The sequence below is a fragment of the Sceloporus undulatus genome, chromosome 4, assembly GCF_019175285.1.
Source record: "Sceloporus undulatus isolate JIND9_A2432 ecotype Alabama chromosome 4, SceUnd_v1.1, whole genome shotgun sequence".
NCBI classification, from domain to species: Eukaryota; Metazoa; Chordata; class Lepidosauria; order Squamata; family Phrynosomatidae; genus Sceloporus; species Sceloporus undulatus.
In genome coordinates this window covers 222,254,052-222,270,377 of record NC_056525.1, presented here as the reverse complement: position 1 = coordinate 222,270,377, position 16,326 = coordinate 222,254,052, and the positions used below count along the sequence as shown (strand labels likewise).

The window sequence follows — 16,326 nt, the reverse complement described above, 5'->3', positions numbered from 1 at the left end:
ATGGATTTTTGTTTGCGTTTGATAAATGGCCAACACAGCTCCCCCTGCATGTTTTCTGTACTGGGGGGATAGTTATATTCAATTAAAATGTATTAGAAGGTGTCTACTCAAATAGATGGGAAGAAATAGTTAAAACATCAGTGCATTTAAATTTAAGGTGTGTGAGTGTTTCTGGGTTGCTTCCAGTGGGCAGGTTCCAATGCTGTAAATCTTTTCAGGCAAGCAGGTTCTGTAACTCCTAAGGGACTCCCTTGTTCATCTGAAAATCTGCTCTGTATGGGTGGGAGACCATCTAGAACGGGCTTTCAGGGTTGCAAGAGTGGAGGGGAAATCATAATGCTACCGCTCCCATGATAGTAGTGTTAGATATAGCCCCATGACTGTGTGGTTGCTAAGGAGTTCACACAGCCAGTTCTCTTCTTTACTTCCACATTGCAAAACCTGTGTGCAGTTCCATTCTCACATATTACAGTTGGGTTTCATACCTCCTTCACTATCTAAGAAGGCAGACAACATTCTGGAGTGGGTTTTTTGGACAGAGAAAGCTTAAATCATTGGATATAACCTCCCATGGCGCATGCACACCACACTGCCACATGGGGCTCAAGCGTAGGCAGATATTCCATTACGCAGGGGGATCCAGAACGAATCCTCCACATAAGGAGAGGGCCCACTGTATTTGTCTCACTATTATGAATCCCAACAACAAATTTCTTACATAATATGAAAGATACAACAGGCCTCTAGCTTAAGATTTTCCTTTACTACTACTACTAAAGACCTTTTTTTTTCTCAGTAAGGCCATGAAACCCACTGGGTGACCCTGGACAAACCATATGCTCTCAGCTTCAGGGGAAGGCAGTGGCAACTCTCAACAAATCTTGCCAAGAAAACCCCACAATAGGTTCATCTTAAGGTCACCATAAGTTGGAAGTGACTTGAAGTAAGACAGTAACAAAAAGTAGTGTGACTGTCTCAGTGTCGAGACACTGTTTGGGACAACTACACAGTCACAATACTTTTTGCACTATTGTCTTTTAAATGTGATTTCTAGTTTTCAGCAGGAAGGCACTGCTGTTAGCTACAACATAATGTATTAACCACATATTTACAAGGAACAGTTGAGGATGTCAGAATGGGTATGGTACCTTTTACTACAAAGACTTCATTATTCTACTGGAATGAAAGTGCCTCCCCCTTTTCTGCAGGATATGGCTACAATTTGTGTAACAGTCACTGTGAGTTCAAGCACTAATTCAGTATATTGCTGAGGAAAACACTTCAGATATACAAAAATTACAACTGCTGTTGTTACCTAGCTAAGATTTGGCCTTAACATTGCTATCTGTTTGTCATAACTGGAATTACCTTAAGCATGAAAGTCCTCAGTATTCCTAGCATTCCCATCACAACAGCCAGGCAAACTTTCCAGCTTCCTCCCCAGATCCATGTTGGAGCAGGGGCAATTAGTTTGATTATTTGTAACATTTAGGTATCACCTCTCGATTCACTAGGGTTCCCAAAGTGGTGTATTGTATAAAAAAGACTGAAAATAGGAAAGACATGAATAAGAACTTCAAACACAACTAAAAATATCCCTTAAAATAATTTAAATCTATGGTTAAAGCAACCAGAGTAGCCGCCCATAGTTTTAAGAACCAAAGATCATGCAGAACAACACAGACTTAGCTGCCTGCCGGAAACCCAGAAGCATTGAAGCCACACTGAGTTCCCTTGGAAGGGAATTCCACATTCCAGATGCTGCTACAAAGAAAATTTTGTCATTAGCAGTGGAGAGATGGGACATGGAAAAGGGCCTTCTGATGGTCTCAATTTCCAAGCAGGCTTACATGAAAGGAGGTGGTTTTTCAGGTGTTCTGGCCTCAAGCTGTATAGGACTTTGTAAGTCAATTCCAGCATCTTGAATTGATCTTGGGCACAAATTGGAAGTCTTTTGCAGTTTTTGTTAAGACCAGTGTTATATGGTCTCTAAAATGTACATCCAACAATAGATGGCCCCTGCATTTTGCTCTAATTGTAGCTTCTGAATACTTTTCAAGAGCAACCCTATATCATTGAATGCATGAAATTGTTTAATAGGAAGATAATTAAAGTTTGGACCACTGTGGCCTGATCTGCTTTCCCTAGTAAAAGGAGCAGCTGACACATCAGCTGAAGCTGATCAAGGCACTTTTGGTTACAGCAGCTGAAATCCTAAGTCCGGGTTATCTTTTCTACTGACCAACAGAACTTTCCATTTGTCTGACGCCTCTGTTTAATTACCTTCATCCAGTCCATCACTCCACCCAGACAAAGACTTCCACAACCTGCTTGGCATCTGTTGTAAAAGATATACAGAGTTAGGTATCATTGATGGCGCCCAACCCCATTTCAGATGACTTCTCAGCGGTTTCATGTAGGTGTTGGTACTGAATCCTGTGGATCCCCACAGGCTCATAGCCAAGAGACTGTACACTTTCCTAGCATCACCTTCTGGGGGAACATTCAGCCAAAAGAACGAGAACCACTGCAGGATAATGCCCCAAGGTATCATATCAGCCAAAAGCAGTATACCATACTTCCAAAGCTCCACCAGAACCAACAGGGGTCCATTGCCCATTTTAGTTTCTGGCATAGGTCACCCACCAAAGCTGTTTCTATCCCATAACCAGGGCCTGAACCCAGATTGGAATGGATTCTTGAAAGCCTGGAGTTGTGCTGCCACCACACTTTAAAAAGGAAGATTAGAAACTGGCTGGTAATTATCTAAGATGATAGTGCCTAGTGAAGATCTCTTCAAAGTGGTTTTGCAATTGCTTGTTTAATGTGGAGCTCAAGTCAGAATGAATCTGAATGATTTTCTCCACAAAATATTTGGTAAATTGATATTTCTGGGGGCTTTTTGACAGTCAAAGATCTAGAATGTAACAGCACTTCAGCTGCTTGAAGCAACTGCACTGGATGAATTTCTGCTGATGTAATAGAGGCAGTGAAGAACTGAAATTGTACTGAGGCTCAGAAAAGATCATTATGTCTCTGGAAAATGTCAGAGGCTCTTTCTAAATCTAAGACTGTCAGTGGTGATAGGGAAGAAAGCATGTTTGTGGACACTGATTTAAGATACATGTGTAATTTGATAATCAAGAATGTGGTACTTCTCCTACCCCTTCTTGCTAAAAAAAAAAGTAAGAGTACTTTGATAGTTGTTTTGGTGTATTTAGTAGGAGAAGTTTGCCTTTGGAGAATAAATTCCTTTATATTCTTGTGGTATTGCTGTTATCAGCATCTGATCTTTTTGTAACAAATTACAAGTTCCACCTTGTCAGAAAGGAAAGAAAGCATTAATACTTTAGTGCAACAGTAGTATAGTTAGTGAAGTCTCCAGGTAACTTCACTTAATGCATTGGCAGAATCCATGCAGGATAAACTGAATGTTAAAAGATCAAGTTCTTCTTTCCTCCTGACAGACCACCTAGACATTGTGAACAGCTCTTACAGAAAGTTAGTGTGTTGGACAAGTTTGTTCTCCCCTAATGTGTGCACTGTTTGCATCTAAACATAAAAAGCTCTAGACTTGTAAAATACTCTGTAATTTGCTAAACTGCTTTATTTGTACAGTTTAAAATCATTTTTTAAAACTACTGAAAATGAAAAACACGTTCCTTTTCTCCTAAACTGACAATATAGTAAGCCCTTTTTATCTGCTACTGTTTGGTTCTAGGACACACACAGCCCCTCCCCCCCAAAATGGATACCAAAATCTGTGGATGTACAAGTCCTATTAAATGTACTGGGATAGAAAAATCATGTCTCTGATATAAAAATGGCAAAATCAAGGTTTACTATTTGAAATTTATACTTTTTTCTTAATATTTTCAAGCTGTGGATAGCTGAATCTGTGGATAATCCATGGTTACAGAGGGTTGACTGTACTTATTGCCCAGTGTTGCTGGGCAACACTTCCTTCAGTTTCTCTATGTATTCTGTCTTTTGGAGTCTGGACTAGTTGCTAAGGATACACTAGGATGCCACAAAGGAAAAATGCAAGTGGTAGCAGCAGGCATAGGTCTTAATGAGAGCTTTTAAGGTATAGTTGATCATGTTGTATGGACTGATCTTACTGCTTACTTTAGCTGTAATGCTATATAAGGTTAGAGAGTAAAAGCCCAAGGCTGTGGAGAAGAAACCCTGTCTGATCAAGAATTCCAAGAATGCTAGCAAGTCAGATGGGGATTAGAAGGTCATTTCCTACAGAAGAATAGCCCAGCCCTCCATTATACTATAGATGATGTACCATTTTGTCAAAGGCAGAATGGCTCACTCTTCCAGCTGTGATATCCACATGAGCTGATCTATAATACTTAAAATATATGACAGCATCAGTCTCCCCCCCCCCCATAGCTTTTGGGAGAGGAGAACACTGCACTACACATCTGTAGGTCCAAAGCACACTGCAGGAATAATCCTGTTTAAGGCTGCTTTAACTGCCTTGACTCAGTGCTAGGGATTTCTGAGAGCTGTAGTTTTGTGAGACATTTAGCTTTCTCTGTCAGAGAACTCGGGTGTCACAATAAACTACAATTCCCTGGATTCCCTAGAACTGAGCCAGGACAGTTAGCCGTCTCAAACTGGATTATTTCTGCAGTGTGCTTTTCCACTTTTACTGCTATGGCTGCCTCCTGTGGAATCCTGGGATTTGTAGTTTAGGGAAAGGCATTTGGAATTTTCAGCCAGAGAGCTCTTAGGCCTCACCGAACTACAAACCCCAGAATGCCACAAGAGGCAGCCGGAGCAGTAAAAGTGGAATAGAAGCAGTATAAGAGTGTAGTGCAGTATTCTCCAGATTGAGAGAGAGCATGTTGTAGTGAATTGAGCATTGGACTAGGACACAGGGAGACCAGGTTTTGAATCCCAGCTTGTCCATAGAAACCCACTGGGTGACCTTGGGCAAGTCACACTCTCTCAGCCTCAGAGGTTGGCAGTAACAAACCACCTCTGAAGAAATTTGCCAATAGGTTTGCCTTGGGGTTACCAGAGGTTGGAAATGACTTGAAGGCACACAACAAGTGTTACTGAGTTAATGCTATCACCAGAATAAAAGTACATTAAGAAATCTTGTTTCTACACCAGCATCAAAAGAAAATCCCATTTTACACACACAAGTGCATTTTAACATGAGATTACAAATGAGAGCTGTGTTGTTGGCTTTGAAAAATGTAAAGATCAGAAATGTCTTAGATTTATGTTTCAGACTTTTGGTTATGCAGTACTGTAGGCAAGATTTTTGATCTTCAGTGACAAATAAAAGGGATAGAATTCAACAAACACAAACAAGCTTATAGTTTCTTTAACAGAAAGCCATCCTGTCAGCTAAATTCACTTTAGAAGTGTATATGAATTCACTCTGACCAATGACTTTGTAAGTGGAGCAAGATGGTACACATTTGATGGCAAGTGGGATTCCAAATATGCAGAGGTCAAGGGGAATAAAATATTCCTCCCATATTTTCCTCCCTGACCCTTCACCCTGGTTATTCTTGTACATTGACAAAATACCCTTGTGTGAATAGATAACAATGAGAAGATGGCAAAGACAGAAAAGTTAGTCAGCCACACTCTTCCTCATATTGTCCTGCAAACGCCATTATTCCTTTTTCGTAACTTAGCTATATATTCTTGCTTCCAAACATACAGTTCTGCCCTTAAATTTAACTCTTTCACGAACAGGCACAAAATCATGAGTGAATACTGCATGGTATTTCAAGTGGCAACAGTAGAGTGCTGTCCACTACTGGTTGGTGCTGATTCATCCACCTGTCTATAAGCCTATCAAGCTACTTTACAACTTCAAAAATTCTGATTCTGTAACCAAGGATGAATAATTTGTGGCCTGCTAGATGTTGGTGGACAGCAGGTGTCGGGACATACGTTTTTCACTTTTACCTGGAACTGAAAAAGGCATATGGAGATGCTGTTGTGATATAGACAGTAGATACTGATGGCTAGAAGCAAGCCAGGTATATGTTCTCTCTTCCAATTTAGAGAGACTCTTGATGGCATACTGACTGGATAGCCTTCCAACTGTTAACTTACACTCACTCATATGCCTTTTTCTCAGCCATTCTCCCATTTTGTATATTCTCTGTTTTACTGCTACAAACCCAAATTCATTTTACCCTGAAAAACTTCCTCTTAATTGTTCAGGTATCAAAAGTCCATACAGTCAAAAGCAGGTAAGGAGGGAGCTTTCTTCCTAGCAGCTTGCTTAGTTTGTATGCCAAATGCAGGGAAGGGATGAAATGCTCCAGCCTCTAGCAGTGTGTTTACTTGATGCCTTGGAATTTCTGGCTACTTCAGACTAGTGTTTAAAATTCACAGTTTTTACCACACACAGCTTTACTTACTGACACCTTTTTGCTTGTTTTAGGTTTTGATTTTAAAAATTAGTACAGGGTGTCGAAATGGTATCTTCTGTACATTGAATGCACTTAAACAATAGGCAGCATGTATTTTTTAAATGAAAGAGTAGACCAGTGCTTCCCAAAGTGGTGATTTGTGGACTGGTGCTGCTTTGCAAGCTGTTGGCTGCCAGTCTGCTATGAGTTTCCAGGAAAAAAAGAAACAGTTGTATCCAGTAGGTGCTAATTGATACTAGTCTCTGGCACATTAGAAAAGAAAATTGCTATCGCCTAAATCGGATAGCCTGAGAAGCACTGGAGTAGACCATTAACTTCTCACCTAGGTAGTACTGAAATAATACCTGATCAGTTTTAGCAGAGAGTGAGGGTGTGTGGTCCTCCAGATGTTCTTGGACTGGATCTCCTGCTAGACATAGGGTGTATCAACAGTGCAGAATTAAAGCAGTTTAACACCTGTTTAACTGCCATCACTCTGTCCTGTGGAATCTTGGCATTTGTAGTTTGGTGAGACACCAGAGCTCTCTTAACAAACCAGCCCGAATACCTCATCAGAAATTTGAATAACTTGGTTTGGGAGAGATGGTACAGTAGTACGATTAGGGTTCCCCACCTTAAACGGTAGTTAACTTGTGGATGCAAGGTTTGTTGGTTATATTAAAAGGATTAATAGTAATACAAGATTTCATATACAGAGAAAACTTGATTTTTGACTCTCTTTTCACTGATTTTTTGGTAAACGTTGAAAGAAACTCCTCATTGTAGCGAACGTGCTGATAGGAGACAGCTTCTTACAATAACTGTTCTGCTGTAAGTGTTTAGACACCTTGACTCAATTAGTTATTTGAATAGTTGATCAAATGTAGAGGTAATCTGGCTTTGGATGCTAAAAAGCTGGGGATATCTGTACTAGTTCTGATTCTTGGTAGCCACTCATGGCATATTAACTTACTATATTTAAGGAAAATTATGCATAACTCAGTATACTAGTTAACTTGGGTGGTGGCTGTTTCAGTCCTTCTAAACTGTTGTGCTTAATTTAAATTTGTTCCTGAGAAACACTTTAAATGTTACAGTAACCACTTAGGAATTGCTTTTTCATAAGGACTCCCACTCATGAGTAGGGATAAATGTCCCGATTGCATGGCCAAGCCTGTTTGTAGAACTGGGGCCCACTGAGAAGAACTAGGTCCATGATCAGCATTGGTGTGATCCACATAATATAGTTTGGGTAATGCTTAATTAAGGTGCTGCCAAGTGGTTTCCTTTTGATACGGATTAGTTTACTTAACCTAAACTGAGGCCCATTACAGACAGGCATAAAGTACGGACTGGGTCCGTATTAGGGTTAGAAAGGGGCGTCCTTTCCGGACGCCCCAACCCTAATACGGACCAAGTCCATACAAAATGGCGTTCCACATGGGGGCCACCATCTTTACGTAGCGGACGCACTGCGTCCACACATCACACAGCGCATATGACGCTGCGAGTGCGCCATTGGCGCCTCGTGGCGTCATCCGTGCCACAAAGAGAAGCGCCATTTTGGCGCTTCTTATTTGCAGTGCGGAGGAGCCTCGCGATTTGGACTCTGGGGCTCCTCCGCGCTGCAAATGGCAGTGGCTGCAGACCGCCCCTTCTGGGCAGTCTGTAACACGCCTAAGTAAGACTTGACAAGTATTTGGAAAATAACTATATATGTACTGTATTTTCCGGCGTATAAGGCGACGGGGGGTATAAGGTGACACCCCCCCCCACGTCGCCCGTCGTCAGCATCCATGGCTTGCCCTCAGGGGGTCTCGCGCCGGCTGGAGGGGGCCTTCTGGAGGCCTGAGAGTCCTCGGCGGCTGCACTCTCGCTGCCATTTTTTTTTCAAAAGGCGGCGGCAGCAGGGAAGCGATTCCAGGCCGGCCAGACTGAGGCAAAGGGCCCAGCCCCTTACTTCTCTGCGTCCCCGGTGGCGGAGGCGGCGCAAGAAGTAAGGGGCGGCCCTTTGCCTCGGTCCGGATGGCTCTGGAAACCGCTTCCCCTGCCGCACAAAAAAAATGGTGGCGAGAGCACAGCTGCCGAGGAACCTCTCAGGCCTCCAGAGAGGTCCTCTCCAGCTGGCGCGAGTGCCGGCTGGCTGGGAGAGGACCCAACAAGAACCCCAGAGACAAGGAGGTGGCTTTGCCATTCACCTGTCTCTGGGGTCAAAATCCAGCGCATAAGGCAGACTGAAAAAGTCGCCTTATACGCCAGAAAATACGGTATATATGTTAAAAGAGTAAGATGAAGCCACACTTATTGATGCTTCATTCTGCTCCCCTCACATCCTTTAAGCATTAGTAAAAGTAGCAGCAGTAGGTGGAATCCATTTTGAAGATACCTTGGAGTTGTAAGAGGCTAGAATCACTTAATCCTTTACTTTCAGTGCCATGGTGGTGCCTTACATCACGCCTCGGGTTTATTGGTGCAGCCCTGTTCCAGTGCCAGCCCAACAATGAACTGCTGAACTCTGTAGTAAGCTTTTGTTTTCCAGGGCTCTAAAAAGCAGATGTATCCACATTCTGAGGATTTGATCCTCTGTGTGTAACTGCTGACACCACAGCAGCTAAAACAACAGCATAGGATCAGCCTTCTCGACTGGCATGAGTGCAGCTGCCCATACCCCAGTAACAGAAAATCACATGTGAATAGTAAATGTCCTTTTGTCTGTAGAGTGCGGGGTAGGTGAGCTGGCAAGTACCTGTGTAATCTAGCCTGTAAATAGTTACTGCTCCATTACTTTCTGAAAGTAACAATTGTCTCTGTGGCCAAGCAAGGAAACTTTACAAATGTTTCCTTGTATCGTGTTCTTTAATTTTAAGGCAATAGGTATGCATGGTCATATGAGTTTATGTAAAAAAAAGTGATGTACAGTTATACTTGCTGTTTACTTGCATTGCAAGACTTTGCTCCCACTTATGCTAAATTTGAGTTTGTTTGTATCATTGATGAAAAATATTTTGTAGAGCATAACATACATTATGGACTACTGTACTTCCATCCATTACTTTATTTATATCCTGCTTTTCTCCCAGGCTCTGGTACTCAAGGCATCTTAGAAAAAGACAGAATACAATAAAGCATATTGTCAAAAACAATTAAGGTTAAAACAGTATTAAATAACAACAGAATTAAAACTAATTAAGATCATACTTTATAACAGATATTACAGCACCATAAAAGTCACTTGAGTTAAAACCAGTTCCCAAAAGCTTGCTGGAAAAGAAAGGTATTATTATCCTGTTACAGGTTAACACATGTGTGAAACTTCAAGTATTGACAATGTCTGTAATAGCTTTCTGACTTTTCTTTGTTCTCAATTGCAGTCTCTGTTGGAAAAGTTCTTGATTCCTAATGCCTCACAAGCAGAAAGCAAAGTTTTCTATTTGAAAATGAAAGGTGACTACTACCGTTATTTGGCTGAAGTTGCGGCTGGTGATGACAAGAAAGGTACAGTGTGTTGGTTCCTTAGTACTTATCAAATTGCAAGTGAAGTTGACTGGGTCTCTTGGTTCATTTATGGATTTGTAGAGAAAACATGGTTTGAACTAAACAGTAGTATTGCTGAATATTTGCTTTAAGGACACTGATTTAAAGGATTTGATTTTCTTATTGGCACATGAAGAAATCTGACGGGCTATTGTTACAACCTTTGTTAAGGAAAAATATTTAGATTAACTGTCCGTGCAGCAAAATACAAAATCTGCAACCAGCATTACCTGTGCTGGACCAGCTCCAAAACCTAAAATACAGTTGCCCTCCGTTTTTGCAGACTTCGACTCCGCATCCTTTGCCTGTTCACAAGCCGCAAACAGAGGGGACAAAATGGGGTGCACACTGCCATTCAAGCCAATCGGGCTTGAATACCTGTGATTTTCCATTTTCATGGGGGGGGGGTCTGGAACGGAGACCCCCCCTCCCCACGAAAATGGAGGGACTACTGTACATTATACATGCTTTTGAAGCTTCATTGTCTTCTTCATCAGGCAAAGATGTTTAAAATCATACATTAATAAAATGGTGATGATGTTACAGGAGACATCTTGATCTCAAGAGAAATTACTTTTTGTTTGCCAAAGGAGTTCACATTTTATTACCTGTCTTTTATTGCTCTTTGCCTCTAGTCCTCACATGGCTAGTAATGGGAGTGGCCTCTGCCTCATTGAAATCCCTCAGTGCCTTCTTAACAGATGACAAGACAGAATGTAGGCCTATGACCATTTTTCTCCTTTATAATTTTTAAAATCTTTACCTGATGAAGAAGCTACTAAAGCTTCAAAAGGTTGCATAATGTATTTTATGTTTTGAAGTTGGCCCAATTAAAATATCGCTGCTTGTCAATTAAGTTATTTTAAGTAGCTCAACCGTAATATTTAGGCAACAGGGGTTCAAAATATGTTGCATGAGACTCCGTCCCTAATGTATGATGGTGTTTATGACATAATGTCAAAAAGTCTTAAGTTTTGTATTCTGTATCCAAGCATGTCCTTTGTATGCCCCAACAAGTGTTCTCTAAAATTAATATAAATTTTGGTTAGCAGTACAGTGTGCCCGTATCATACGCAGGTGCATTATATGTTGCTTTCAGCATATGCTGAAAGCAACGCTGCTTCTTCCGGCACCATGCACCGGAAGAAACAATGGTGTGTGTGCCCATGGCACACCACCCCTGCCATGCGCTACGCATGAGCCACATTACTTGTAATGAGGCTTGCGCATATGCGTCCTTTGTTTTACGCGGAGGGGGTTTCCGGAACAGATGCCCCGCGTAAAACAAGGGCGCACTGTATAATAGCAACATTTGAAGCTCTTAATGCTTGTGAAAAAAGGTTCTATCCCTTACTAAAATGGAATAGCTGTTAGTAGTTTAATGGAAGTGTGGCAGCTGCTGATCTCAAATGACAATTAAGCTCTGAATAATCTACACCTAAAAATCCATGTAAGCATTTAAGTGCAGTTACCTGCTCACCAAAGTGTCATAGTGGTGTTAAGCTGGAATGGCTGCATGTCATCATGCCCACTGATACCAGCAGCCAAGGACACATGAGGATCCATGGGATGGCGAGAAACACTTGGCCAGCAAGACAAAGGAAAGGTGGCTGGTTTTTAAAAGCAAAATATTTGGAGTGAGGGGAGCTTGTGTGACATGATAAGCAATAGCTGGTTAGGAAAAAGTGGGAGATGCACCATGGCCTTGGGAAAGTGGGACAAAGAAGGGGAAATACTGAGTACCAGGAATTTAGTTCAGCAACCCTAAAAGAAAAAGTAGGTAAAAGGTGGTGTAGAAGAGACAGCTTGTTTTTAAGAGTGTGGGAGAGGTTCAGAACAGTACTACCTGCTTCTAAGACATTGTGTTCTCTCCCGTACAATCTAACCTCCTTTTGCTGATCTACATACACAGTGCTGTTGCTGAGGTACCCACATACATGGTTCCTTCCTTTTTGAACAAGGGCACAAAAAAGTACTGTATGCTTGTTACCTCTTTTCCCTTGCCTGATGAACTATGAATGATTCAACATCTTTATGTTTGGTGAAGGGAGAAAGTAAGATAGTAAGAACTATTCTGTACTTCTAATTTGATGTAAGACACTGATGGAACTAGGCTAACAATCTCTTTATAACATCAGTTTTTGTTATTTTCATTGCTGCTTCTCTTCAGAGAGTACTATTGCATTACTTTTCCACCTCTTAATCTTGCAAGTCCATCAGAATCAACTTGGATCCCAAATCCAGGTCAAAATCTGAAAATGCATTCGCTGTCATAGGGAATTTAAAAGCTGATTTTTTTTCCTCTGTCAGAAATGCATGAAATTTAAACATTTAGTAGCCTTACCAAAATTCCAACAAATGCATGTCCAGAATGTTTTGCTATAGCTCTCCGAAGTCTTTTGTTTTTTTAAAAGGGGGAGGGTTGCTGATACCATTTCTGTTTCTTGGTATAGTTGAGGAAAATGTGCAGATATAGTTGGCTGTTCTAAAACAATCAAAACCACCAAGTTTGAGATGAATAGCTGCATATATTTGTATGCAAAAGCAGACTTTATATTTGAAAGGTGCCCCAAAAAGGATGTGTTTATGTCTCTAGATTGCTTGGGGAGCATTGTTATGAAAATGGTAATGTATTGGGGTACTAAGTAAGAAAACTGAAGAGTTCCAAAATTGGAGTAGGAGCGAGGAAACTTTGATTATTGATAACCGGCTTACGGTTTTCATAAATAATAAAATGTGGTGTCGTTGGAAGAACAGCCATCTTCCGCGATCCTTTTGCTCCACTCCTCTCATCTGTACTGACTTTCCTGTCTAATTTTATTTTGTGTTGTACAGTTGTGCAGCAGCAGCCTTACAAAGGGAGAATAATTAATAGGTTTTACTGTTTGTTTGGATTTTTGAAGAATAGGATCCATACAAAACAAACATTATTTTATCATTTCCTGCTACTTATTTGCATTGGGGACAAGCAAAGGCAGACAGTAAAGTAGTACAGTGGGCCCTTGGTATCTGCTGGGATTGATTTCAGGACCCCTATGGATACCAAAATCTATTGATGCTCAAATCCCATTAAATACAGCGACATAATAAAATGCTGTCCCTTGTATAAAATGCCAAAATCACGATTTGCTTTTAGGAATTTATATAAATATTAAATATTTCAAGCCATGGATGGTTGATCCATGGATAAAGACTCCATGAATACAGAGGGCCAACTGTAATAATAATAATATTTATTTATATGCTGCCCAATCTCTTGGAATCCAGGAGGATTACAACAGAGAAATAATACAAAGTAAGCAATAACAATAAACATGAAATAAAAAGATATAACATAGCAGCATATTGAACAATAACAATAAATTAAGATCACAATCAACAATAGCAGTACAGAACAAAAACAAAGTATATAGCAAATCAACAGCAGCAAATTAAATAACAAAATACATAACAGTTAATAAAGCAAAACAAATGAAAGGAAAAACGTAACAATAAACATTCCTTGCAATTTAAATAATTAAAACAACTCTAAGGGATGGCAAGTTCCTTCAGCATCCTCCAGCTGACCCTCGTTGGCGTTTGGGCAGGAGACGGGAGGAGAGCGCTGGGTCCCCCATCCCTCTCATGGCTGGAGGAGAGGTCTTCCTGAGGCAAGCTCTGAGACTTATAAGGCCTAGCCTCGGGCAGACAACATAGATGAGAACAGTAATTGAATGTGTATCACTTCATAGGCAGACAGGCAAGTGGTAGAAGCAGGTAATACAAAGACAGATGTAGGTGGGCAGTTTTCCAGAGCTGTGTGCCTGTCTTGCCAGGAGGCTACAATCTTCTTGATTTTAGGTGTAGATGCTTGGGCAGAAAAATGAGAGCTATCTGCTCAGATTAGCAAGGAGTTTGCACTGAGTGAGTAGCTAAGTGGGCAGACAGGAGGAGGTAGTAGCAATGGCAGTTGTCATTCTGCCAGGCAGAGTAAAGAGACAGGTGATGTTTTGTTTATTTAATGTTGGCAAAGGTTGCCAGGCAGAAAGATGGGCAGAAAGTTAAATACAGTTGGTTCTTTGTATCCCTGGGGGTTCCATTCTGGACCACCCCACCCTACAGATAGCAGAATCCATTAGACTTCATGTCCCGTTCTTTCCAGTGGTTGTGTAATGTGCATATGTCCACGCTGGGCTGAAGCCATCTGTGGGTGCTCAGTCTGCAAATGGCAAGCCCACGGAAGAGGATAGCCAACTGTAAAAGCAAGCAACACTTTTTGCCAGTTGTGGTCTCCCAATGGCAAGAGACTGTATTATAGAGGTTGTGCTAAGAGTTCTGCATGGTTTCATTTTCCCCAAAAGAGCAGCAAGAGGGCCATTGTGGTTTAGTGTCGGGCTGGAATTCTGGAGGGCCATAATTCAAATCCGCATTCAGCAGTGTAAACCCATCAGGTTGCACTCTCTAAACCTCAGAGGTGGGCAAAGCCAAACCCAGTGATAGGTTTACTTTAGGTCATCATAAATCAGAAAGTACCTGAAGGCCAATAGCAACAACAACAGCTAATTAAGCAGCCTGGAAATAGAAGCAGTTGATGATGGAGGATACAAAGAAGCAAATGATTGTGGAGGAGGAAGAAGAATCATGCATAGCAATGAGGCAGCAAAGAGTGACAAATTGAAATAAACTTCAAGCCTGTGAGTTTATATCTTAAGGCTATGCTCATTAGGCTGTGCTGCTTGGTTTCTACACTAAGCAGGCAGGCAAAGAGAGAAGTGAGCACCTATTTATTCATTGCACATAAATGAGCAATTCCCTTGCCAGGTGGACACAGTCACCTTGGTGGTGAGAGGAAATGCCATACAAAGCAGCAAAAGATGTCATACAAGTTCTAGATAATATTGTCTGCACTGATAGAGATATCTAGGTATATAGCAGAAAGCAGATGAGTAGCAGTTGCTGATGGTGGAGGTTGGTAGATGGAAGCAATGGATGGTGGATGAGGAGGAGATGGTCAGAACAAGATGCTGAACACATCTACAGTACCTCAAAGACTTTTTCAAAATTGTATGTGAGTTGGTGTGGTAGATGGTAGATCTGGAGGATGAGTGTTTACTCACCCTGACCACATTTGACCATAGAGATTACATAACTGAGGAAAGTAATGCTAGAGCTGGACATTTCAGTGGTGTCATACAGAGGTTCAGGATTACCACCAGTTATAAAATGACATCCCACTGTGCCTTGGCGGTAGACCCTACACACTGGTATCTCCCAGCTATGTCAGTTTGTGCACCACTGTCTTCTGCTCTGTCATGTGCTCCAGTACCAGATTTGTGGAGAAAGTGAGAGTCCCAACTCTGCTATATCTACTGAAACAAGTGAACACCTTTGCCACCGTGATGTAAATAGATTTTTTCATAGATCTTTTCTGTAGTACAGGCACAACATAGCTAAGATCTGTAGCAAGCTGAAAATTACAGTACGACTCCTGTATTTGAAATCCAGGCCAGGCAAAACAGTGAAGGACAGGGGAGAGAGGGAGGCAAGACTACTACTTGGCTCTTGTCTTCCTGCCTGCTTTCCCTCCCTCCTGGAAGGGCTTGGCGAGCCCCCCCCCCCTTCATCCTCAGTGGTTATGGGACGAAAACAAGGAGAATGGCTTGCTGTTATTGTTGCCATCCACTTTGCATAGCAGCTAACAGTATCTGCCTCATCTGCACTCAGCTTGCTGATGCCTCCAGTTTGTGCTTCTCAGACAGGAGAGACCCAGGTCCCTAAATGTACAATGCTGTGCTTCTCTCTTGGTGGTTCATGCTGTACTCTTTGACCAGTCCACTGCTCAGTCACGGCTCCAAGGATGCAAAAGGAGCTGTGGCCAAGCGGCCTGCCTGCCTTCCTTTTGTTCTCGCATGTGGGAGTGCAGCACCCACCACCAGGAAAAGTAAGTAGCAGCTTATGCTACCAATGGTATCACAGCTAAGACATAGCTGCTGGGAGGACTACTACCTATAGCAAATGATATATTGCTTGATCTTGGGAGTAGGGGACCATTGACAGTAGGGGAAGGCCATTCCCAGTAGCTGTGCCTCTTATTGTAACAAAAATGCTGCCGTCCCATATTTTCCAGACAACATCACAAGCTAGTTTTGTGATTGATAGTGTTAAGTAAAGGAATTTAACTTAATTATACAGTGCACCTGCGTCTATACACTGCTTCCAGCATAAGTGGAAGCTGCACGGTGAGAAAAACAATGGCACACGCACCGCCGTGTGCACGTGCCCCATTGTTTCTAGTGAGATGTGAGCATACACGAATTTCCCCTTGTGCAGGGGGATCCGGAAAAGATCCCCCGCATAAGGGGAGGGCTCATTGTACCAGGTACTATAGGCTGTATTTCAGAGGAAGAATCTAGCAAAA

General features: G+C 41.8%; 1 protein-coding gene across 1 annotated transcript in view; it reads left to right on the top strand.

Annotated features, from left to right (window-relative positions):
* Positions 1-16,326, top strand: part of YWHAZ (tyrosine 3-monooxygenase/tryptophan 5-monooxygenase activation protein zeta) — a 47,943-nt gene that overhangs the window by 26,540 nt on the left and 5,077 nt on the right. Inside the window, exon 3 of the mRNA XM_042462714.1 lies at positions 9,767-9,890. Within this exon, the coding sequence (XP_042318648.1) occupies positions 9,767-9,890 (124 nt within the window). The remainder of the gene's footprint in view (positions 1-9,766; positions 9,891-16,326) is intronic.